We start from the raw sequence: 24,640 nt of genomic DNA, 5'->3' as shown, positions 1-24,640 counted from the left end.
ATACAGTTAAAAAAAATATGATAAATAAATAAATTATAATAATAATAACACACCACATGCTTCATGCTTGCCCAAATGAGAGAACACACTGTTTTCCAGAGAGAAGAGAAACAGCCGTGGGAAAGAACTTTAGTACCACACGACGATAATACTGTAATCTGTAAAATGAGCCTTTCACACACTAATCAATATAAGCATATATATATATATATATATATATATATATATATATATACACACACACACATATATATATACATATACATGTATATGTATATGTATATATATATAATACAAATTAAACTTAAACAATGTGGAAATATGCTTTGAGTGTTTTTTGTAGTTGTTTTTTTAAAAATTCTCTTTTTAATTGATAACTCAAAAATTCAAGTTTCCAAACATTTTCTTTTGTATCTATACATATGGAAACTAAATAAAAATGATGACAGTAACAAATAACTAATAAATAAATAGATAAAAACAATTGATTCAATTAGTATTTCTTAAATTCAAGTTCTTTGATATTTGGTTGTATTTTTATATATGGTTAATTTTATGGCTAAATTGAAAACCAAAACTCAAACTTCACCTACAAATACCAGCTAACAGCTAGCAGGTGTACTATATTAAAATCTGATAAAAAATACACACATTGGTGTTAGCTGGTAGGAACACACGTCAACTAGTATGTGTATTTATATCAGCTAGCATGTAAACTTAATATGACTTTAAATATATTCAGGCTAACGTTAATGTTAGGCTAACCTCATTAGCTGGTATAAATACTGTATAGTATTTATATCAGTTAACACGTCTGTGTTATACAAGTTAGCATGTACATTTCCCAGCTACCATGTGCATTTATACTAGCTAGCAAGTTTATGTAATAGAATTATAAATACATTTAGGCTCACATAACCTCATGTCACCTCATGTCACTCCGCCTCGACTAAGACGACGACGACAAAAAACAACCACAACAAAAAACCTTATACATCACACTTATGACTAGCACTTCGTGGTTTGGCTTACTTGAAGCTCTTACTTACTTCTAGCTCTTATTTGTACCCAAATGTTTAAATGCACTTATTGTAAGTCGCTTTGGATAAAAGCGTCTGCTAAATGACATGGAATGTAATATTTTGTTATACTGTGTATAACTAGGGAGTAGCTGGCTTGTACTAGCTAGCATGTGTATTTAACATACATATTATCTAGGCTAACATAACCTCATGGTAGCTAGAACCAATACACACATAAATGTTAGCTTTTGGCTATTATACCAGCTAACTTGTGTATAACTACTTGTACCAGCAAACGCCTATATGTGGTGTGATTTTTTGTACTAGCTAGCATGTGTATTTAACATAATTATAAATATACTCAGGCTAACATGTGAGGCTATTAACACATGTTTGAATTAACACATGTTAATGTTAGGTAGAAATCCACTCATTAGCTGGTATAAATATACACGCACAGTATTTGGTAAAAGTACACAAAAGCTGATATTTAAATAAACATTTTCTTGTACAACACGTTAGTATTAGCTAGTATAAACATGTTAGTGTTAGTTTTACAGGTGAAGCTCCATCAGCAGTTTTTTGTCTCCATTTTTTAAGTTGTGTAACTCATTTTTTTTGTTGCATAATTAACTTTCAAATAAGTTGCGAAACACAGGCAGGAAACCTGTGACCTCAGGTATGAAGCCGACAGCAACCCTTCATGACTCACTTGTGTCCAAAAACTCACCCCCAGGGAGCTCCTCCCCCTCACCTCCCCTCACCTTTCCTCCTCCTTCTCCTCCCCCTCCTTAACAACAACAGTCAGGCTGAGAGACAAAAACCATGAAGGGAGATATTTATAGAACGATCACACTCAGAGTCTGCGTATTGTTTTCTTCTCACACAAAACAGACGACTGTAATTATTTCTGATTTCCTCCCCCTCTTCCTCCCAACCATCCGCGTTACAGCGAGGCTGTAAATAGATATAAACAGTTGCTGAGTCGTCGTCTCAGTCTCAGTGGACGGTGGGAGAGTGGACGACCTTCCACTGACACATTTACTCACAGTTAATGAATGAGAACCCGTCACGTTAAATACAAAAGGACAATGACACGCAAAAACAATCATTAATACTCCTTAAATTCAAGACGTGGGATCTTTTTTTAGACTCAAGTGAATTCCCACACACATAAACGGAAATGTCTTCAATCAGAGAACATTTTCTCACAGTTTTTGATAAATCACTGATGTCCTTCCATCTTCAGTCCAAACATAAACCTGAAATCCTTTTGTTTTTTTAACTATTTTATGAGGGCTTTACAATTTACTGGAACAGTGCAGGGTTAAACACACACGAGGGAGAACGTTATAAATCTTGCAACCCTGACAAACGCTGTCTATGAGTGAAGATTGAGTGGAGACTAAATACCGTGAGCCGACTGGATAATGAGGGACAGGTGGAACTGATCGGGGAGTGGCATGGAATCACTGTGGCAGGAGAGTGGAACCGAAAAAGGGGAAGCTGTCCGAACACAGGTGACGACAGGAGACAAACGGGGAAACAACAGGAATTTAATCTGACTGAAATGAGACAAAAGAAAGACCTGGGTTCACGACCCGGTCAGAACAAGGTCACAGCGTGGAGTTTGCATGTGCGCAGGTTTTTGTCCGGGTTCTCCAGTTTCCTCCCACAGTCCAAGAACATTAGGGATTGAGCAAATTGGACACTCTAGATAGAGTGTGAGAGTTGATGGTTGTTTGTGACCCCACCCTTCACCCTATGTCAGCTGGGATTGGCACCAGCAACCCTCATGTGGAAGATAAAGCACGGATACAAAATAAAACAGGAAGTGAACAAAATACACAAGGAGATTAAAAAAAACTACGACAAAATAAACAAATCCAAATGTACAAAACAAAAATTCCAAAAAACAAAAACAGGATAATGAAAGTAATAACAAAAACTAAAAGTGACTCAAAGCACTTAATTGGGAGATAACATTTACCAGGAACTGATTCTATCAACTCATTATATCACAAGTGACGTAGTTTTGGTTTAAGAAAATATTCTTTTATAATCAGCGAGAATCCAGTTTGAAAATCTCACCAGCAAACAAACATCTTCAGGAGGTTAACTTAATAGTTATATTTTGAGACATTAGATGTGGATCTGATTACATGTCTGATTCAGGATGTTTATCTCCATGTTGGAGCCTGAAGAAAAGTGTGTCATCTGCATACACGTTGACTGTTCTCACCCGGCTGGAGCTGGAACAGGACTGTAGTTAATATTTAATTCAATTTTTGACAGTAACTAATAACCTTTTGCAACAAAGTGAACCAACTACATGTGCTGACATTTAAACCGGCCTGTTAACTTTTATTTAGGCCACAAAAAAATGCTTGAAAGTGGAGTTTTACTTTTCTCCTGGGAAGATGGATGTGAGAATCTCCTCCACATCAAGGACAAAAAAAATGACTTTAACTGGTCTGTGAAGAGGATGAAAGTGAAGGTACAGCATGATCATTTGTGGCGAAGAACTTTACGAGTAAATAATCAATTAGCTTATCAATCTTATCTCATTTGTTTGTTCATAGCGTCTCACACTGTCCCCGGGGTTTTAGTGCCGTCTTATTTTTGTTCCTGATGTCATGTCGTCCTGTGTGACGTCGCTAACCTTGAGGGGATTTACCTGCTCAGATAAAGGTTAAAGAAATTAAAGTCAGTGCCGTTTCAGACGTCACCGGTGTAAAAGGGGCTGGGAGCCCCCGCTGCTTGTTGCTGCTTTTTACCGACATGTACGCGTTCACACAATCGTCAAATCACAATTCCTCTTATTCCAAAGCTCCCACGACTCCACTTTATTTGTGTGCATCCGCTGCAGCTCCATCCAGCAGAGGAAGTGGAGGAAATCTGATCCAGGAGCTGGGAGGAAATGAAGAGGGGAGGGGAGCGATGGTACACAGATAAGAGTTGAGGAGGAGCAGGGTGAAAGGATGAACTGACACCGCCATCGCTCTACGTAACTGCTGTTCCTGTCAGCGCCCTCTTTGACACACTGCGGTTTCCTCCGTGTCCACTCCCACCTGACAGTGTCTGCTGGGACACTTCACTCCACAGCAGCACATTCACAAACTGTGGAACAAATGATCACTTTTTTTTGGTCCAATTTACGTCAGAAGAGTGGACACAGTCACAGCGTGTCTCCCTAAAAAAACAGAATGTTCCATATACGATTGTTTCCTTTTTTTTCCTTCTTGAAAGTTTCCGAAAAATCCTGTATGTGGCGCTGTAACGCTGCCAGACAAATACACCAAAAATCGTCATAAAAGTCATAAATTTGACGAATGTACAAACTGGTAGAGGTGGGGCATTGTTTACCCAAAGTTGCCTTTTGGTCAAATACAAGAAAATGCAAGGGTTGTATTTTCCAAAAGCAGCACTTAAATGCTACTAAAATACCAGTTCCATGTTTATAAAAAGGTAATACGATATAAAACTTTTCCAAATCTGTCTAATTTCATGAGTAGAGGGCTTAAATGACACGATTACTTCATTGGGATACACTACATCTCAATTTAAAACTGAATACTGACATTATTCCCATCATTTGACTATACGATACTATACAATATCTAAGTCCAGTGTTTAAGAATGACTGATATTTAAAGGTGAGACCCCAGATTCAAACAAACACTGGACTTCTTCACCGATCCCTCCCTTTCCCTAGCATGTCAGGGAACTACGGTGGCCTTTACATACCAGAAAGGATGTCATTCGTCTGTTTTTGTGGAACAAGCTTGTCCATTTGTCCTAAATGGCTTTTACTGATAAGTAATAGAATGTTAGTAAATGGTTCATAAAACACTATAAATGCAGACTTATAGTAGTGTTCATGAATAAATGTGGTTACAAATAAAGTTACGGCACATTATCAGACAAGGAGAAGGAAATGCTGCGAATTAAATAACACGTACGGTACGAGCCAGACATTGTTGGATCAGGTGTGTTGCAATCATTGTGTGTGGTACTTTCTATTTACGTCTGTCCATTAACAGAAGAGGTCCACACTGGGATGGATTATGAGCCAGTGGGCCCCTGGGTCCCATTCTGTAATCCATCCTTGGGTCCGTGGGATGTAAATTTCATCTGCCCATTTCCATGGTAGTCCAAAAAAGCTACCATGTGGACACACGTGGGCACAGTCCAGTCCAGTTGGAGGCACGCTCTTGTTTTGGTCCAAAATGAGACGACTCAGAAGACGGGGGCCCCATAGGCCTGTTCAGTGATCGATCCTTGGGTCCACAAAATGTGGTGAGATGATGCGGAAGACGGTAACCATGTGGAAGTGTGCTTGATGTTTAATGAGGAAGATAGCTGATACCCTAGCTGCTGCTACCTGCTACTACAATAGAACGTGAACTGCAGCACTCCATTATTATTATTGTTATTGTTATTATTATTAGTGCACGTTACACAAGACAAAGCAGTCTCACAGCAATTTGTGTGTTTTATTTGTTTAAATTTTAACAACACAAGATGATTCTATTACAGCCGTAGGACTCTGTGGACTCTGTGTCTCTCTGTGTGTCTGCTGTCGTTTGTGTCCCCGCGCAACGAAAACCAGAGCAGGGACGGCGCAGTGACTCAGAGCGCTGAAGTTTGAGTGCTGAGGTCAGAATGGCCCTGGGCTTCGTTCACTCTCACTGGGTGAAGCCGGTTCATTGCATTATCGGCAGCAAATGGATTTAAAAGCTTTAGTTCATTGTGCCAGAGAAAGCAGCTGCCACAAACAATTAGCTGTGTGATAAACATGCAGGAACGCATTCACACACACACACACACACACACACAGAAACGCACACCTAGCACAGTGTCTCTGTGAAACTGGAGCACCCGTCTCTGAGTCCTGTTTCCAAATAGCATTAGCAAGAAAAGGCTAATTTAATGAGGGTTTAATCCAGAGGGACAAAGCTTTGGAGAGCAAAGATTCCATCACGTGCATTTTCAAACAAGCACAAAGTCGATTCACTATCACAAAAACTTTATCTTGAATGTAAAAAAAGGTCAGAGAACTCAGACCTCATATCTCAACCTCACCAACTCCGACATGGAACTCCAAGACAGCTGCCACCACTGAGACACTGCTACTTCTACTGTTAATGGCACTTCAGTCGTGTTGGTTTCACAGTAAATCAGTCGTACACATAGAACTGTTTCATTTTTAACCGTAGACATGTTGCTATGCCGTTTGTCTGCAATGTAGAGCGTTGGTATTGACTGGTATTGCTAACAGTGGCTAACATAGGCTAGTTCAAGACGTTTCCGTATTTTCTCAACTGGAATGCGGTGAAGTCACTCCCAGTTCCGACTTCCAAGTTCTGCTGTAAATACAAAGCAGTATATGAGTCGTGTGGTCGGAGGTGCAGTGTGGGCTAACATTAGAGAGTGATGCTAACAGGCTAATAGTAGAGGAAAAGTCATACTGAACATTGGGGGTTGGGTATCTTGCTCACGGGTACGCCAGCCTTTTACCTGGTGGGGACTAGAACTGGCAACCCTCCAGTTACAAGTCAAGTTCCCTCTCCACTTGGCCATGAGTTTCCTCTCAAGTTGCGTTTGTGTACACTCACGTCTATCGCAACAGTGGCAATAAAATTGCCTTGCTGACTTTATTTCAATCTTTTTTTAACCTGGTCTCTGTTGATACAGTTTCTAAAGTCGTAGAAGAGCTGACACGTTTGTCCTCCACCGTGAACCAGCTGAGGCTGGACACCGGACAAGGATGTGACGTGACGTCGCATCACAGAACCTCAACACTGATTGGTTTTTGCCTCATTTTCGCCTGTTGAAAATTTTCTACTGGAGGCAAAAACGTGCCACCCAATTTGCACCATTTGTGCCGTAGCAGCCTTGCAGTGGATTACATCCCATAGTTAGGTTTTTATGCCCCTAGCGGACACATCAATTATAGCCATCTGGTACGCTGGGTGTGTCATCATCAAATAGCTGCAGCCAAGGTAAGTCTGTTTTATTATTATCATTATTGTTATTATTATTGTCATTGTCTGCAACTTACTGCCTCCCCAAGTCTTTTTTAACCCTAACCTTTACCCCCTCAGGTTGGATATGATGCATTAAAAAGGTGTACACACTCAAAGTGTGAAGGCATGACTTTTCAGAGCAGCAGCGCAATAACCTACATCACACACATGATGAATTTTATTATATTTATCCGACATCCCCACCTTTCATTTGCAAGAACAAATTGCTTCTGTCAAAGAACGGCGTTGATACGTGTCCTGACACATTTATTCATTGGTTATAAGGAAATCCTGTCTCTTCTGAAGTGGGTGTGTGACGTACACCTGCGTAACGGATTTCAGGAAAAAGGGAAGAGCGACTTCAGTTGTCATTAAAGTTGGAGGACTTGTTGACGCATCCACGTCACTTTGATGGAACTGCTGACGCCGTGTCAAACACGCGGCCACAGTAAAAGTCCGCTCTGGACAATAAAACACACAACTGTACAAACAAGAGGAGAAAATGTGACCGATGTGAGTCGCCTGTGCTTCTTCCTGCAGTATAATTTCTTTCCATATGTCCTTCTCCTCCTCCTGCGTCACTCATGGCCTCACTATAGACCTGAGATCTCCATGGTAACAAGGTTTTCCACAGTCATCACAGAGGTGGGCTCAATTTGAAATAATAAATAAATTAAAAAAAGATTTTTTGGTGGACCTTGTATGTAACTAAACTACAAATAAAAAACATTAAATGGAGCTGTTATATGTCACTTTGATTTGACTTTTTCACAGAGTGACTAAGTGTATACAGTAAGTGTGTATCTGGAAACATTTGTGCACACATTTCCTGTTTGAGTGAAGAAATAAGAAATGGTGACATTTAAGAAAAGTCCTTACCTACACTTAGTCGTTTCTCTCACAACCTCAAATTTTCCCTAAGTGCAATTTTACTTTCAGACAATGTACAGCTTGAATATTTCATTTCCGTTGAGATCACATTTCTAATGTAGTAGGTTTTGTATAAATCTTTTCTATCCTGTTTTGTTTAGTGCCACACCTCCCACCAGATTAACTTGATTTATTTTGGTATTTTTTAATTCCTCTGCCGTTTGGCACAGGGTTCCATAATAATGTGCCGGCCTGCTCATGCACAAAATGACAAATAAACATCTTACGTTTGAAAAAATAAGAACCTTTTGAGTAGGTCGTCAAAATGTATAGCTCTCATGTTTCCTGGTATTTAACCACATAGAAATTGTGTGTGCGTAACAGACTTGGCGGAGGAGGCAGCAGAGCATTGTTTGTTACGTCACGAAAACACAATAAAAAAAACCCCAGACAAATACAACTTTAACACTGCAAACAATGACTGGACTTTATATCCAGCCAATCTTCACAAAGGTCAAAAATGCCCAGGCTAACAAAAGTCGCTTGAAATCCCTTTGACAAGGAGATATTTATACTTATATTTATATTTATACCACTTTGGGTCAAAATTAAAGGGTACATTATATTCAGGTCTTTAAAGCGTCTTTTGTATGTTTTTCAAGTCATATTTAATGTCAAAAACACTGTAAACAAACAATGAAGCAGTATCTGGGAAACACAACAAAAGGAATCACCATGGAGACCAGATGTCGAGCTGCAGGTTGTAACTCGACCATACCGATCAATTCTTCTACGACACTAAAAGCTCTACAGTGGGGAATCACTTTATTGAATGAAAAGCATTTTCCTCCGCTCCACTAGGGGTCAAAACACCCCCTTTCAGCTTCTTATTAAATGCCAGTTGTTAGTTTAGCATGTGGCTACTTGATAGCATGTTAACCACCATTCTGAGTCTTCCTACCATCCATTAACGTAAATATATGCAATTCTTTAAGCTGATTGACCAATCAATCGTCTTCCTATCAGTCCAAAAATTTAAAAAACGACCTGAATTTCGCTGTGTTTTTGCACTGATGACTTATTTGTATGTTTGTTAGCTGCTTCTATTATTTTCTGGTATTAGCCGAACAAATACCTGCTAGCTGAGTCCAACTCTGGACATTTGTACAATATCTAATCGCGTTAGCCGAGTGTGCTAGTCCGATTTTTAGACATTCGATTTTGTAGATTTCAGATGGACTTCGACACGAGTAGATGTGAATTTCTCGTTGGCCGGGCCACACGGCGCAAATCGCCAATCACGCTAATGCTCGAGTTGGCCATTGAGAATTTTAGCGAAGAATTTGCTTTGATGAGGCGATCAACCAGTGATCCCGCGGCGTGTGAACGTAGCATAACACAAGAATTGAAGTCTTTAAAACTTCTACGCTGCTAACTTTTCATTTAAAAAACACTACGGTCCAATTATGTAACAAATAATCAGATCACACAGTCTTATTTGAATTTTTACAATTTGTGTTAAGTGTAGTCAATCATTTGTGTGATATTTAAGGTTTCCATGGAATTCCATGGATTCCATGTTTTAATTTTTCCACTGTGTTTCACCAGTATTGCACTGATACTGAACATCATACCAGGGCAAACTTGAATCGTACAGTCACACTTTAACATGCACGTCTTTTTCCCATTTTAGAACTGTGCTGTCAAAATATTGTCAGTGTCTAGAACGCCAAAACAAAATAGTTGAAAACAGCGCGTCCACTTCTCCATCTCTGCCAATCAGAGCCAGAGCCGCTCATTCAGAGCCTGCCTCTAAAGCAAAGTCCTTTCACCAGCAGACAAATGCCAAAATTGAGTTTTTTTGAGTGCTGGAAAAGTGGATTATAAATAAAAGCCAACCAGTATGAAAGTCTCCACAGCTTTCATTCAGTTGTCGCTCATTCTACTTTAAAAATGCCCTTTTCTTGAGCCCATTCCGAGCCTTTATTTGATGGGAACGGGGGAGGGAGAGAGGGAGAAAAGGGAAGACGTTCAGCAAAGAAGCTGCGAGAAACCAGAGCAAACCCGAGGACATTCAGAAAATGGGGCGCCAGCTCTACCAGGTGAGCTATAGGTGAGCTAGATTCTCTGACATGAATGATAATCTCATACATGTTTAGCTCCCAAAAAAAGCCAATGTCCTACATTTCCCACAGGGAAACTATATTTCTGTGTGATAAATGTTCCTGTTGCTGCAGCTAACGCAGGTTTACTGTAATTGTGAGAAGAAGAACTCTCGTGCGTGTCCTCACTCACCTTGCATGCAGAACTTCAGCTCCTTGGCGTCCGTGACCGTGCTCGCCGGCATCCTCTCCGGGACCTTCTTGCTCATGCGGCTGTAGTTCCGCCTCTTCTTCGTCTCGCCCCACAGGTTGGAGCCGCCGTGCATGCTGGGAATGTTGAGCACGGCGATGCCCTCTAACGACGTGTTGCTGAGGTCCAAGATGATCCCGTCGCACTGAGAGGACAAAGGTTAGAAGACAGGTGGGAATTAGGGCTGTCAGAGCTCTTCTCTCACATGTCAAGTTTCGAGCAGATCGGCCTAATGTACAGCCAAGTTACAGGCCACTTCATGTTCTGTGGCAAAAGGACAGGTCAATTTAAAACTCCTGACTTCCTGTTGAGTAAAATGTATTTGCAATTGTGCATAGACGTGTTCAGGGTTGGTCTCTTATGTCACGTATGAAGTTCTGAGCCAATCGGTCAATGCATGGCGGAGTTATAGCTTCCGATAGCTGACGTGGCCACGCCCTTTTAAATCTGCAAAAACCTTCTGATGACTTTTCAGCTTTGATGCGTCTAGTACAAACTGTCGAGTTTGTTAATTTACAAAACAAATCACCAAGATGGACGCCAAATTCAAAATGGCCGTTGAGCTACGACGTTGCTCATACTTTGACATGGAAGGATTCCTGCCAGTGATTGATTGTCTGACATGGTGACCATCGAGAAAGACAAAACTGTCGTGTCGTCTGATCACGACATTAAGTTTTGGTTGACGTGATTGATTCTGAGGTAATTACTGCACTTCTGGGCTGTATATTTTCAACTGGAACTGTTTTTTTCAGTCAACTGGATTTCTATAATGCAAAATGCTTCACAGGACAAAACTGAAGAAAACAAACCCATAAAAATATGTAACAAATGTAGCAGAAGAAACAGAAATGAGGAACAAAGATCTTAACAATCAGTGATGAGGAACAACTGTAAATATACTAGAAAACACAGCAGTAATAGGAAAAGATACAATGAATAAATAATAGCAAGAGTAGTGAATAAAACGTAGCTAATAAAAGAGAAAACTGATAAAGTAAATGGACCATAACGTAAGAAATGAAGAAGATTAAGAATCGGAAAGCTGTCACATGGATCAAATCCAGTTTTTAGCAGACCAAAGGGTAGAAGAAATAAACATTTAATGTGATAAATTATTACATTTCTGTGTTTGAAAGAGGGAGTGGATATTTGAATATTGGTTAAAAAGCGACAGCTCTGTAAGGAATGGCTCAATAAAAGTCGACTCAAAACACAACAAAAGAAAGTGATGTTACTTTAAATAACAAGCTGCAGTGTAAAGACTTTCTGAATCACTGGGTAAAAAAATAAAAAAATTGCAAAGCCCACTTTGTTCACTATTGATTTTATGACTTGAAGATTTATTTTGTCCTGATGCATTACCTGAACACGAGCCAAGTGTGCAGCTCCGTCTTTATTAACGGCAATAAAAACGGCAGTAAGTTGGCCGACGTGGAAACACGGAGCATAAAAATATGAACAGATATAAACGGAACACCATCTGCCGCTCTTGGCTTACCTCTGACTTTCATTATGTCTGACCCTCATCTGGATTCATCAAACAACTTTAAACGCGCCGCAGAGTTTCTCCGTGGCATCGAGCACCGCTGAGTCAGAGCAATTACAAAAAAACGCTGCACTTTGCACTGCTCGCCCACCAGAGGCCCCCGGCGAGCACGGCACACAAGAGCCGTCAAGTTTAGTGTTTAGTGTACCGAACACACACACACACACACACACACACACACACACAGTAACACCACACGGTGAGACACAAACGGTCCCATGTCAAAGAAAAGAGAAAGTGCTGGTGCCAAAAAAAACTGCTGCCTCCAGCATTGACCCATAAAAATGAAACCACTGATGTCAGGGGATGTGGGCGGGGCTACCCTGAGTCATTCAGCCATTTTGAGATTTGTGCAAAAAGGAGATGTTTTTGTAAGAGGCAATAACCTTGTGTTACATAACTCTTCTTCTTCTTCATCTTCTTCTCTGTTGATGGTGCGTACCAGTTGTAGTCAGAAGTCGGACATTTCGGAGTTCCTCGTCAGAGGTTTCAACAGGAACGCCCTCTTGGGAAGTTGGGTGCTACCCCGGTATAGGATTCCAAGATGGCTGCCACTCATGCTAATAGCAAAAACACTCTGATACTTTGAGTCAAAGCAGGATTTTTACTCTAATTTAACATCTTGAGAGTCATTGTGACGGTTAAATGTCTGCACTGCCCCCGACTAAAGAAGAGCCAAACTTTTTTTTGCGTGGGAAGTTGCTGTTTTGTGCGTCAGTTATAACTGAGGCTCTTCACTGTTTCCCACACGTTAGATTGTATTTATGGGTGTAAATACAACAGAGTGTGACGGACACACGGAGCCTGTGAGATGGAGCTAGGTTTTTTTAGCATTAGGTTTCTAAAAAAAAACAACAACGTGTGTTTGTGCCGTGCTTTAAAAGCCCAGGTGACAGATTAGGCATCGGCGTATGACAGAATGAGGCAATCATTGACTTCATGGAGCATTAATCTGACGATGTGCTATGAATAGCTCGTCTCATTAATACAAAGAAAAACTACTAAACCCTACTTTTTTTTTTTAAGAAAAGAAATGGCACTAAAAAAGCTGTCAGCGATAAAAGCAAACTTATTGACACGCAGCCTACACAGGATGTTGTGTTTTTCATCTCATATTTCTGCATATTTTGAGCATTTATGGATGTTTTTTTTTGATTATTCTTCTACAGTACTTTAAAATTCTTTAGCCATTAAAAACATTTTCATTGAAATACTGGCTTCAAGGGAAAGGTGTAACCTGAGCTGAGCTGGGATCTGCTCCAGCGACCTCTGACCCTCATGTAGTGGATAAAGTGGTAGAAAATGAATGAATGAATGTTACCGTACATATTTTACATACTAGTGCAGTACCAAATCAATATGTGCCTGTTTCTGTGGTGTTATTTATTTTTTGGTGTCACTCAGTTTGTTTACACGCAGGTTAAATGTCCAATATTAGTCGGACTAAGACAATAACTCAGTTAATTCAGTTCTTAATGTCATATGAACACATTAGTTAACTGGTAAACGGTCTGTATTTAATTTACACAGTGCTCTTCTAGTCTTGACCATACAGTTTTTTACACTCACCCATTCATACAGCTAATTTTTCTATCTGTCACTCGTTAACATTGGGTTGAATGTCTGGCCCAAGGACACAGGCATGAAGACTAGTGGAGCCGGGAATCAAGCCTGCAACCTTCGACTCAAATCGAGCTAGTCATAGTCCGATTACTCCTGCATGTATACGCTAAGTCGGACTGGAGTTGGACTTCTTAGCGTTCTTGTGCGCGCACTAAAATGACCACGACCGCAAGAACCACGCCCCATCTCACTTGTATCACGATTAACTTGAACAGCAGGTACGAAACGTACAGAACCACAGCACCGTCCGTCCGTCCGTCCGACCATTTGTTTTTTTTCTGTGAAGTAAAGTTCAACAGGAAATTGATTCAATAAGCACTAGCTTATAGAGAGATACAGCGCCACCTACGTACATGGCCAATAAATCCATTTTCTCCTCCGCATTTATACTGGGACTCTGCAAGTAGTCCGGCTTCCTGTCTTAGTCAGACTAAGGCTCTATTAGCTGGATTAAGCTGCGCTTGTAGACGTACTGACAGACAGACGTGTCCTCGTACGTCCCTCAGTAAGTCACCTGCAGACTCTGAAGCCTGTCCAGTGTCACGACGCACATTTAAAGATAGACTCACCTCCACTTCTATGCACTCGTTGAGTTTCTTGCAGGTGGCAGATATGGTCTCGGTGGTGCCGAACTCAAAGTACCACAGTTTGTTCTTCATCCTGAGAAAGAAAGGGGAGACAGAAAGAACAGACGCCTTTTATTTCAGTCAAAACAAGTCTTGGAGCCTCAGGCTCGATTTTTATGTTTCAGTGGACACATACTGAAGCTGTCCGCTGTCTGGAGACGTGTCTCTCTCACACACACAGACAGCGGTGGACCACGTGGACACAGAGGTCACAGAGGTCGCAGCTCCTCTGATGCGGCCTGAAGCGTCGAACCACAGAGCGTTAACCGGCACCATCTGTGCCAAACAAGCCAAACTGCTCCTTATTTTTTATTTACTTTAATCAAAGCAAAGCAGCAGAGACATTTTCCGCCTCAGCGCCTTCATGACACGAGCTGAGACGTTGACGTCGCCTCTGGAGGGAACACGGGGGACGGGGGGTGAGGTTGAGGACGATGAGGTTGAGGACTATTTTATTCACATGTCTACTGCAGGTGATTTGTCAGACATGTGACCTGAAGGAGGAAGTTCTCTGTTCTCTTCCTGATGTCATTTGAATGAAAATGTTTTAACAACCTTTAGGATATTTGTTTGTATTCGACCATTTCTTTTTTGCTTTTGCACACACGGAAATGTAATCTGATAAAATATATAAATAAGTTTAGTTTAGGCTCATGGAGCCTTGAGTTCAGTGGTTTGGTTCCGTGCCATGTTGGTTTTTGAAAACCAGTAGTACGCCAGCTGTCAATCACACTGTGTCCACACCCCCTGACTTAAGGTGATTTGACTCTTAAATGAATCATGATTTACTAAATTGGCTTCATGTTTTATTGAATTACAGCTCGTGATTGAGCCCATTAAAGCAGATTTTTTTAACCACAATTTAACAGCTTCACTGAGTCATTGTGATGATTAAATGTCTGACATATTTGATTTTTCCTGACACAACGCTCCCGTTTGTGTCTGATACTGATATCACTAACTCTACTGATACCGACATTAGTCCGATAAAGACATTTAAGATCGTTTATGAACGTATGGAGCTCATTTCAAAAGGACATAATTCTCCAAGTGTATAACAAATATTCTTCTCCCTTAAATAAAGAAATAAACAGCACGCACATGACTCAGCTTAAAATGCTTCTGCTGATTTCTATCTCCATTTTTACAGTCTGAAGTAATGTCCGATATCCCATCCAGTCATTTGGAGCGACCCTGATTCTCATTCCTACTGCAAACTAAAAAGACGGAAGAAAAATTGACTAACACTTAGTTTTAAGCCCATACACTGAAATGCAAACAGCTGAATTTAAATGTTCTCCTCATCACAAACATCATCTGCAGACTCTCGGCTGATGTTTTCACCCTGCGTTCGTCATCCACATCCACCCACACTCTATTCCAAGACATGAGAGTGAACTCATTAGCATGTGCTGATAGTGACAACACGACTTATTGACAAAACAGCTGCGTGAAATGTGGGCAGACCACACGCCAAGGTCAGGAGCCCAAACAGCGTCAAAACAAACTTGAAAGACTTTGTTTTTCTTTCCTCTCTGACATTAAAAAGAGAAAAGAAGCATTAACGTCATTACACCTTGACAGAATTGTAATAAGTGTTTATTTTTCTCCGAGTGTGAGGGAAAATGTCTTAAGCCGCCGCACTTGTTGACACATTTTTTCCCTCCCCGCTAATTGTCTTTTCTGTCCCCTGTTCTGTGTTTTTCGCCGTAATTCCTCCCCTGAAACTTGGGCTGCTGTCAAATCAGGGGATTATAAGCATATTTGAGATCACAATTAGGAACAGTTGAGATTCTCGACGAGGCGAGCTGCCTAACCTCATTAAGCTGCCTCCACTTGAGACACTCTGTAAAAAAAAAAAAAATGCAATTAACTCATGTTTTTTTGTCCTCTCCTATGAACACAGAGTGCAACAGGGAGACTCGCGACATCCATAAGCCTTTACTTCCACTATTCCCAGGTTTCTGGCAAAAACTACTGGTGAAACTGGAACAAAATTAATCTAAATAGGCAAGTGGGGGTTTTTGTCCATCAGAGGAAGGACACTGTTTGTACCAGTTTAGCTTCCAGGGCTAAGTGTGCCGAGCCCTGGGGCTTTGACTGGTTAGGAGATGCTAATGGGTTTAATACCTGTGTGCTGAAAAATTACTTTATAATTAGCATCAAATAACTCAAAAATGTAGCCTATCAAGAGTGCAAAAAAATACTTAAAATGACAGAAAGTGCTCTCATTAACTAGCAGAGTAGAATCTGTCATGGCCAACTTCGTAGCAAGAGTGCAAATGATGCTAAACTGATCTCAGAGCTCAGTTTGAAAGAAATTTAAAGAAATTTGAGCTTAAACACATGAATCTGGTTTGATTAGCTAGCATTTCTGTTGGCGTATTTGTGTAATATATTTGATTTTATTGGCCAACACTAAACAAAACACTGTGGAACTAGTATCGCATTAGTTTTAGTTTTTAAAATGAGCTAGTTTTAATTGAAGTGGGTTTGCTTTTTTGGAAAATACTTGTATACTACCTCGTTGAAATCCGGTTGCGAATGAATGATTTTAAGGCACTAATAAAGTGAAGTAAGTTGAAATAAAATACTGGGTGCTGTCCTAAGTTGTAAAAAGTAAGATTGACTACAAACATTCATGGCTAACAGCAATGCTCTTAGTGTCGGCTGGACACTATTTTGTGTTATGTGTGATTTTTTTGTCTAACTCAACAGTGAGAGAACCATTTTAAGACAGTGCTGTCCAAATTTGTGTAAAGTAAGGTTATATTCATGGCTAACAGCAATGCTAACAGCCAGAATGCAGGGCTTTATTTTGTCTGTCATATTTTGTGTTCAAACTCAACAATGAGTGAATGATTTTAAGGCTCTAATAAAATTTAAATTAAAGAGTGCTGTACCAAGTTGTCAAAAGGAATTTACGACAAATCTTTGGGGCTAACAGTTATGCTAACAGCTGGAAAGGTCGTTTCTTTTAATAATCTATGTCCCCCGATAAAAATCAAAAAACAGTGAGTGAACATTTCTGTGGTGCTTATAAAGTGATGCACCCAGTTTTAAAAAGTAAGGTTTGCTACAAACCTTCATTGCTTACTGCTATGCTAACAACTGTCAAGCGGCACTAATAAAATTAGCTCAAATAAATAAAGTTGAAATAAAAATCCTAAAAGTTAACAAAAATAATCTGCTACAAAACATATATGGCTAATGGCTATGCTAACAGCCAGAATATGCACCGGAATGTTGCCCTGAATCTGCCAAACATGAAAGAAACTAACTGCTGAGTCATTTGACGCAGGGTTGAATGCTGATGAAAGACATTTTCACTGGTTTTTCACAGTGAAAAACCTGTTCAAACCGGACATTAAATAGGTTTTTAGCTCAGTGAGTGTGGATTACAATATATGAAGTATCTATTGTATTGTTTTCTTGTACATTTCAAACGTAGCTTCACAGCGGAGCTCAGCAGTGGATCCGTGGATCTGTGGACCTGAAACTTCTCCCCACTGATAAACATCTCCTTTAATCCCCAGTGTGAGCAGTGACCCCGTGACCTTCCACCTCTTTGCCCCGCCTCCTCCTCTTTCATACCTGCTGTTAAATCAGGAGAACATGACCGCGTTCTCTCACATCACATCAGACTTTTCATCCAATTCCACTGTGATAATACAACAGTGTCCCCATTATAAATGAGTGTGAATTAGTTCCCGAGTCAAACCTGCGTTTGTCCCTGGCGTCTGTTAATGTGGACGCGACACATTAGCTCTTCACATAAGCTGCTTTGTGGAGCCTGGAGAACAGGGTCAGTGAAATTTATCACCTGATTGGATTAGCCGGGATCAGGTGTCAGCACCTTTGTGACCTCTGTTCCCAAACACAGCAGCCGTCTGTGTTGTTTTTCCCCCGCAGCCATTCTGCTCGTCAAGTTTGAAGACGTTGACCGTCTTTGTCTCTGTCGTGTTGACTGCTCACTATTTGTTCTTCACACACAGCAGTTACGCTTTTTTTTTTCCTTCCATGTTCCAGAGTTTTGTAACGGATCTGCAAAAACAGCTCCTCTGGAATGAGACAAATATTCTTAAAATATAGAAAATATAATTTTTTAAAAGTAACTTACGCGCCAAACTTGTAGATAGACATGCTCATCATCAGCAGTAATATTATTATTCTACTGCAAACCTTGCTTGTCAAGATTATTTTTCTTTTAAGGCAAAAAAAAAGATAAAATAAACAGTTTCACAGAAATAACACTTCTTTTTGCAGTGAAAAATAATTCACTGTAAAAACACTCTGCCTAAGAATAAGACAAATATTCTTAAATTCATTTAGATTTTCTTGTTTTCAGAGAAAGACAAATTTGCCAATCTTGCTCTGATAGAAATATTATAATAATATAACGAGTTTGTGAACTTCCCACTTAAAATGGTTTAAAACCAGAACAAAATAGCTGGACTTTAAGAAAGACGTGCTTATCATCAGCAAAGGGAGGAGACTTATTTCTGGGAAGCTGTTCTTCTTTTTTGTCCTAAAAAGAAAAAGCAAGTTTTCTAGTACAAGAAAGATCTAATTTTAAGAATGTCTTTGCTGATGATTAGCACGTCTTCCTTAAGGTTTGGCTATTTTGTGCTCGTTTTTGGCTCGGTAGACTAGGTAGAAGAAAATCTAAATGAATTTAAGAATATTTGTCTTATTGCTAGTCGGACTAGGACTGTTTTTCATGTGCGAGCATTTCTTTGCTGATGATAAACACGTGTTTCTTAAATTCTGGCTATTTTTGTTTCTCATTTTTTGGCTTTTTTTTCTACTTTTAATTTTTTTTTACAATTTCAAAGTGGGTAAATACACAGACTAGTTTTAATATTTCTATCCAAGCAAGATTTGCTGATTTTTTCCTCTTAAATCGAGAAAATCTGAATGAATTTAAGAATGTGTCTTATTTCTAGTAGGCTTTAAACCTTTAACCTTTAAGATTCACGGTGTGTGTGTGTGTTTCTGTGTGTGTGTGTGTGGAAATTCACTGTGTGCTGTATGAATTCCAGTTTAGTTACAAAAAGCAACAAAAACCGAGTTGAGCCGAGCTATGCTACACCTGTATCGTAAGAAAGTTCTGTTGCATTGTTACAGCGCCACACACAGGCCTGGCATACGTACTACAGTCAGTGTGTTTGGAGACATTTCTTGGAACACGGTTGTGTTTTTTTTTCTGTTTCCGTGCAGATGATCAGGACTTCATGTAAAAGAGGTTCATGTCTCTGAAAGCAGCTCTTCTTCTTCTTCTTCTTGTTTTTCTTTTACGCTGCGACTCCTGCTCCCGCTGTGGATGAAGGACACACAGTCACACAGTGAACGACAGTCATTGTTGGTGGTGTGAGGAGTCATTAACACCTGCTCCCCGGGCTCCTGGAGGTCTGTGACCATTAGACGCTGGTGGAGCTCCACAGGCTGAGGTGTCGGCAGTCACACATGAAGCTCATGAAGCTGGGAGGTGAAGTGGGGGGAGGGTGTCGGAGTGTGTGAGAGACACACACAATGCAGGACTGTGGACAGTGCAGCGCTGCCGCGAGGCCTCTGTCACCGGGTCAAACGGGATTTATTATCCCCCCCCCCCCACAGAGAAGAACAACAACAGCTTCATCTCGGCGTTGACTCCTTTCATTCTGAGACGCTTCATAAGAGTGGATGATATTTCCTCCGCCAAGACTTCAGTCAGGCCACAATGAAACAGTCGCAGCCGTCCGTCAGCTTTTCTGCTGCAGCTTCCTGTTACCATCTGACTTTTGACAGTTGGTATTATTTCCTCGTCGGGGCGCGGGGTGGGGGGCAGAGTCATCGGTTGGAGCTAAATGTGGAAGTTGGAGCCATGAGACGCTCACACAAAAGCCGCCAGTCATCGGAACAGAAGAAAGAGGCCAAAAATCATGAAAAACTATTTTGTTTTCAACGACGAGTGTTTTTAACCCCGAGTGCCCACGCGGCACAGAGCAGTGCCGCAGGTGCACCGGGCGGTAAATCCAATAATACACAACTCCTTATATGTGTTTTAATCATCTTATGTGTAGTTGACGGCAGGGACACAAAGCAACACAGTGACTTATGGCGTGTTTCCACCAGCTCGCCTCGTCTCGCCTCAGCACCGTTAACTTGTGTTTCCACTAGCGTGACGTCGCCAGACTGCCGGCCACTGATTGGTCAGAGCGCCGTCACAGGAAGAGACGTCCGACACAAGAACCAAGCCGAACCGTGCCGAACTGTAGACCGGTTAAAAAGACTCAACGATTCTAAAAACGTGGGTTCATCTCCAACAACAACCAGGGAAAATGTCTAAAATCTCAATATTTAACACAGGAGTCTGGTGTATTTCAGTCAGACGAGTCTGTGCTCCGGTCATGGAGGAAGTACTGAACTAATGAACTGATTCTAATGATTCAGCTGCACTGAAAACAACTGCTCGGTCCTTGGCAGAGTGAGAGTTAGTGGACTTCTAACTAGTTACTGAAGTGGGTGGTAATAAGAAGAAGAAGTTACATTTAAATCTGATTACCTGATTTGTTTTGTTCTGTTTGTAATAGCAGTTGTGACAGTTTGAGCTGTGGGCTAAATGATGCAACTGCACTGTGATGAAACACTCCAGTGTTAGTGTCTCCATCTGGATCTGACGATCTCTGCTGAGTCATCGTGAGCTTCGTCTGTTCGTGAACACTAAGAAATAAAGTCAAGAAAGAAACTGAAGGAAGAGTTCCTTGAATCTGAGTATTCTTAGTATTTTGAGGATACAAAAATACAATATTTTAGTATTTCAGTAGTTCATTTTGATACATGTATGAGTTGGACATTTGGTATTTTATTTTAAAACACATATAGATGTATTTTTATTGAGTCAAAGTATTATTCATTTTATAGCTATGAAAAACAATTGACACATTTCCACATATTTCCAAATTCAATCCAAATTTAAAAATAAATAAATAAATCAGTACTTTTTGCTCAGATGTGTTTATATACTTGGTGAAAATGAAATGAAAATATTTTAAGACACTCTACATTTCCCATTCTTATAGCCTCTGTATATATAAAAAGCAGCTTAAATGTTCTTTAAAAAAAAAACAGTGCTGCACAGAAATATAAGATATAACAGCTCACATGAAGCATAAAATATGTATAATATACATTTAAAAGACAAAAAGCACAATAAAGTCTTATCGGGTGTCACAGGCAGATTATTCCATAATTGGGGATGTGGGTTACGCTTGGTTCTTCTGCTGATCAGCTGACCCGAGAGAGTGGGTTCACCAGCGAGGGATTTAAAAGCAAATAAAAGAATCCTTTAAAAACCCTTTAAAATGTATGGGCAGCACAGAGTCAGTGTCAGAGTGGCATTTGTGTTTGCCAGGTAAAAAAAGACGACAACAACCCGCACAATAATCCAGCCTGAGACGTGTCGCTAACAGGAAGATCTCCTCTGAAAATAACAGTGGTTAAAACTCTGTTGATGAAGAGAAAACGGACTGAAATGAAAGCGTCTTTCACAGTTACTGTAACGAGATTATCCACAAATATTCAACCAGTTCCCAACAACGTACCATTTTATCTTGGTTGACATCAAATTCAAGGACTTTTTTTGAAGGCCCAATTCCCTCAAATTCAAGGACTTTTTGAGGTCTTTGAGAACCACTTCCCTCAAATTCAAGGCCTTTTCGAGGCCTTTGAGGACCAGTTCATCCATCCATTTTCTACTGCTTTACCCTCCTCAGAAGACATTTGAGGACCAGTACAAATGTTTTAACGGATTAAATCTGAAGTTAAGAGATTTATGCTGTTGAAGGAATTTGACTAAACAGAATATTTTTAATAATTAACTATGCCCAGATTCAAGAGTGAAACTCTGTTTTTGTTTAAAAGTGTGTGTGTGTGTGTGTGTGTAGGCGACTTCACTGTGTGGCGTAAATGTCCACAACTGGGTCTTTGTCTGTGCTTCATGTTGTTTTCATAACGATCCGCTGGTTTTTCCTCTACACGTTAACTGAAGGAGAGCGAAGCAGCGACGAGTGGTTTGCTCTTTGAACTTCAATAATGAATGCGTGTGTTTCCACCTCAGTCGCACAGAAGGGTGAAAGATTAAAGAAATGTACCTCTGTCCTCCAGAGAGGCTTCTCTTTGATCCACCTGATAAAAGATGGAAAGCTCCGAGTGTTTGACGAAAGAAGGAGGACGGACTCATTTGTTACGACGCCACCTACTGTTTCATGCCCTGCGTTGCTTGACAAACGTGGAGACATAGTTACTCTCCGTCTCAGCCGTTGACGTGAGATTCCGTGCAGAACAATGAGCGAGTAAAGTGTACATTTAGACAAAGACTCAAATGTTTAATGGTAAAATCTGTTTTATAGTTCAAGTTTTAAAAGTAACACGCAAAACCTGGGGTTTGTGTACAACTACAGTGTTTTTCCTCAATAAAACCTTTTGTTTATGTCCATTTTAAATCTTTAATACACACTGCAGAAGCATTTTACATTTTATAACCCTGTTTTTATGCTTAAAATAAGCAAAAATAAAGTCTAGGCAACGTGACCTTTTAAACATTCAAACACTACAAGGGCGAGAATGTGCTCAGGCAGCAACATCCACTGCTTTATTATTGGTGTGAACAAAGGGCCCCAAAGTCTGATTTTGCTAAGGGCCCCATGAAGGCTCGTGCCGGCCCTGGGAAGTTGAAATTGTGATTTGGTGTTGGAGAAGAAGGAGCGACATTGGTCTCTGTGACCCTGTTCTAAAGTGTCACAGCTTAGACACCAGGATTAGTCTCTGAGTCCTGCTCACGTACTGACGCTGTGTCTCGGTGTCACACTGAGTTTCCAGGTTCACTCGCTGGTTACACGGTTAGCTTGTTAGTGATGGTGTGGAGGTGTGTCACTTCAGACACACACTTCACTTACCTGCTGTTGAACTTCTCTGGGTGCTTTTCCCGCATCAGATGGAAGCGATGGGCGATGGAGGCGTCCTGTGGAAGACAGGAGACATTAAGAGACATCAAGAGACATTAAGAATAATAACTAATAAAAGCCGTTATTAGCAGTACTGTTACTCATTAAAAATTCAGACTTTTTCCACAGAATTCCAAAATCAGACTTCCAACCGTATTAGTTTTATTATTATTATTATTATTGTTATTATTATTAGTAGTAGTATTATTATTAGTAATACTAATAACAATAATAATCAGAATAAACTATAAAACCTGTACACACGATACTATAAAAAATGTGATACTACGATACTATGCAAATTTGATATTTCAATGTTTGTTACAAAATGTTGTCACCATATGGCAAAAATGTAGATTTTGATGTTGCAGCATGTCAATGTGAATAAATAAAATGTTTTTTTAGACACAATTCCAACAGAAAGGGATTTTTTGTCAACGATCAAATGTCTCACACTATTCGTCAAATAAGCAATAAATGTAATTAAATCATTTAAATAATTGTTCTCCTTGTCCCCGGGGTCCATGGTGGGTGGGACGGGAGGGCAGGACATTTTTACTCATTTAAATCTTTGTTCTTTTTGTTTTTTTCTTGTTTTTGCTTCTCAGTTTGACTTTTGTAATTATTTGTCTTTTTTTTTTGTCTAATTATTAACTTGTAAACGCACCAAATCTAATTATGTGTGAACACAAAAGTCCTTGTAAAATGGGACAAGAGCAGAAATGACTAAAGGTCACAGCGCGGACTCTGCCCTCATTCACCACCTCCTCCTTCCTCTCCCAGTGCATTTAACCCCTGACCTCTGGGGTCAGAGTTGAGTGTAACCCTGATCAGTCACAAGTGCAGACTCAGTTTGACCTTTCATACAGGAAAACAACATGTTGTTACAACAGAAGAAGAAACCATGGGGAAATCTCTTCTTCTCTCTTTCTTCACTCGTCTTTATTGATTCCTCACAGAAACGTGTGAGATTTTCTGACTCGACTTTACGTCCATTTACTCTTCACTTTAAAATCTGGCTCACACGTGTTTAAAAAAGCAGGAAAATGAGCAGCTGAGTCTGAGTCGAGCAGGTCATTTTATGGAGATTTTCCCTCCTTTTTCACACTAAAGCTCACATTTTGATACTGACATTTAGGGAGTATCAAAAAGTTCTGGAAAATTGAGGATGGAGTGTGATGAACTCATGAAGAACGCAGCAGGAAAATTAGCAGAACATTCAGACCAGAGTTCATACAGGAGGAGCGACTTTTAGCCAACGTGCTTGCTTGAGACTAAACGTGTTCTTTTCTCAGAAAATATCTGAAAACTTCACGGCGAGGGAGAGGCTGATTGTTCCGCCTCGTGTTTGCTCCACTCCTGTTTTGCATCACAGACCCGGCAAACATGTCAACATCCAATTTATCTTGAACTACTCCTGTGCTATACTGCTATAGAGACATTGGGGTTGGATTTCTTCTGTGAATCATTTCAGAGTATTGTTTCAAGTAACTTCAGCACAGGTGTGAAAACAGACTATGTCATGCCTCCTGCAGGATGAATGCATGAATCGCAATCTCTACAATTCTTTTAGAACACTGGCTGG

The 24,640-nt window shown here is 40.2% G+C and overlaps 1 protein-coding gene across 1 annotated transcript in view; it reads right to left on the bottom strand.

The window, feature by feature from the left end:
- The window catches only part of LOC122760754 (diacylglycerol kinase beta), a 74,896-nt gene that overhangs the window by 16,041 nt on the left and 34,215 nt on the right, over nt 1–24,640 (bottom strand). The window contains exons 18-20 of the mRNA XM_044015925.1: nt 23,008–23,072; nt 14,015–14,105; nt 10,217–10,418 (exon numbers count right to left, since the gene is read on the bottom strand). Of these exons, the coding sequence (XP_043871860.1) occupies nt 10,217–10,418; nt 14,015–14,105; nt 23,008–23,072 (358 nt within the window). The remainder of the gene's footprint in view (nt 1–10,216; nt 10,419–14,014; nt 14,106–23,007; nt 23,073–24,640) is intronic.

Source organism: Solea senegalensis, linkage group LG2 (assembly GCF_019176455.1).
Source record: "Solea senegalensis isolate Sse05_10M linkage group LG2, IFAPA_SoseM_1, whole genome shotgun sequence".
Taxonomy (NCBI): domain Eukaryota; kingdom Metazoa; phylum Chordata; class Actinopteri; order Pleuronectiformes; family Soleidae; genus Solea; species Solea senegalensis.
The sequence above is the reverse complement of the archived record's forward strand: the minus strand, read 5'-3'. Positions and strand labels throughout refer to the sequence as shown.